This window comes from Olea europaea, unplaced genomic scaffold (genome assembly GCF_002742605.1).
Source record: "Olea europaea var. sylvestris unplaced genomic scaffold, O_europaea_v1 scaffold6504, whole genome shotgun sequence".
Taxonomy (NCBI): Eukaryota; Viridiplantae; Streptophyta; class Magnoliopsida; order Lamiales; family Oleaceae; genus Olea; species Olea europaea.
The window spans coordinates 1-1,547 of NW_019264877.1; the positions used below are offsets into that span (position 1 = coordinate 1).

General features: G+C 37.0%; 1 protein-coding gene across 1 annotated transcript; it reads right to left on the minus strand.

The window, feature by feature from the left end:
- Positions 1-6: 6 nt before the first annotated feature.
- LOC111390143 (protein SET DOMAIN GROUP 41-like) lies at positions 7-1,206 on the minus strand (the record flags this gene model as incomplete). Its single annotated transcript, XM_023015142.1, has 3 exons — positions 1,179-1,206; positions 966-991; positions 7-816 (listed from the first exon to the last, which is right to left on the minus strand). Coding segments are annotated over exons 1-3 (864 nt in total), but the record flags the coding sequence as incomplete, so codon positions are not given.
- Positions 1,207-1,547: the final 341 nt, after the last annotated feature.

A 1,547-nucleotide genomic window follows, 5' to 3' on the forward strand; every position in this document is an offset into this window, starting at 1 on the left:
ACCTTTGCCCATATCAATCTTGGCAAAGTGAGCTCCAAAATCAGCAATCTTCAAAGAGTCAGGCGGTGCAAGCCAGCTAAACTCAATTGGATTTTCGATTGCTTTCAAGTAACTGCCTTCAGAAATAAGTGATCTCCAGACTTTTGATGTTATAGTGGCAATACAACTGCAAAACTGCCTGGTTATTTTCTCGAACTGCACATTTTGATCTTGACCGTTAAAACTTGCTTCAAAACTATCTACGAGAGAACAGTGGGGGCATTTGGGAGTTAAAATGGATGATAATTCTGAATTAACTGGTCTTGATTTCAGGTACAAGTTCCAAGACGAGCATTTAGCAAAACTTAGCAATGATTCCCCTGCATTCTTCCAGGAATTTGCAACAGAAACTATGAAAGAAGATTCAAATGTAAAAAGATGGTCTGCCACTCCAGCAAGCAATAAAGAATATGCAACACTTGTTCTGTGCATATTGAAGGCTTCAAAATTATGTCCTTCGATTCCAGAATCAAGAGCTAACAAATCACTAGTGCAGACTTTATACATTGAAGCCAATGTGGCATAGGCATTCAAAGAAAGATGATGAAAAGGGTGCAACTTCAGTATTTGATGTGATTCTGCTCCCTTTGGCTCAACAACGTACCCATGACTGAGCAAGTTTTCAAGCTTCTCACAACATGATTTCGGGTCACCAAAGCACAGATAGTGATTAATAACATTATCAATGAAATCTGTTAAATTATCTATTTCCTCGTCTCTGTAGGGATCATGATCAGAAATCTTTTCCAGGCAATCGACTTTGATAGCATATATTGCCTACATAGGACACAACATAGAGGGTTAGTACTTGATTGGAGTCAGAAGACTAATTAAAGGTTCAAGGAATCATGATAAGAAGATCGAAGAGCTTATCAAAGGGATTGTTATGATAGCTAAAAGTTGTTGAAAGTATCAACTTAATATACTCTGGAGTTTTTCAAGAATAAAGGTGCTGATAGATTAATAGCACAACATAGATATGTTTTGGATGAGACATGATATAAGTATCAACGATTAATAGTATAGGAATTCTTACCTTGAGATAAAATATGATACAAGACATGCCAAAATTATTGTTACTGTAATTCTATCTCAGCTTTTATTTTTAGAACAACAGCCCACTTGTTACTAGCCAATACCACCAGCCCTGCCGGCTCCATCAGCCATATCTATAAATTACTACTTACTAGGTAGCAAGTATAACTAGAATTCGTTTAAAAGGTATATCCTGCTTCTTTGACCCATAATCCTCCACTCCCAGCCCCCATTCTAGCTGACAAAGAGTCAGACACAAAAACTGATCCCAATTAGGAAAAAAAAAAAAAAAAGAGCCCAGCTAAATATAGGATGAGGTGGTAGTAACTATTAATCTCACCCCATAGTGCGAAGCAACTGACGTGGAGGAATAGTTACTGAAGCCATGAGGGTTTCGAGATAATTCAAGAGCCAAAACAAATATAAAAACTCAACTTTTGTTAAATATACATCTATAATACAGAAGTCAGGGT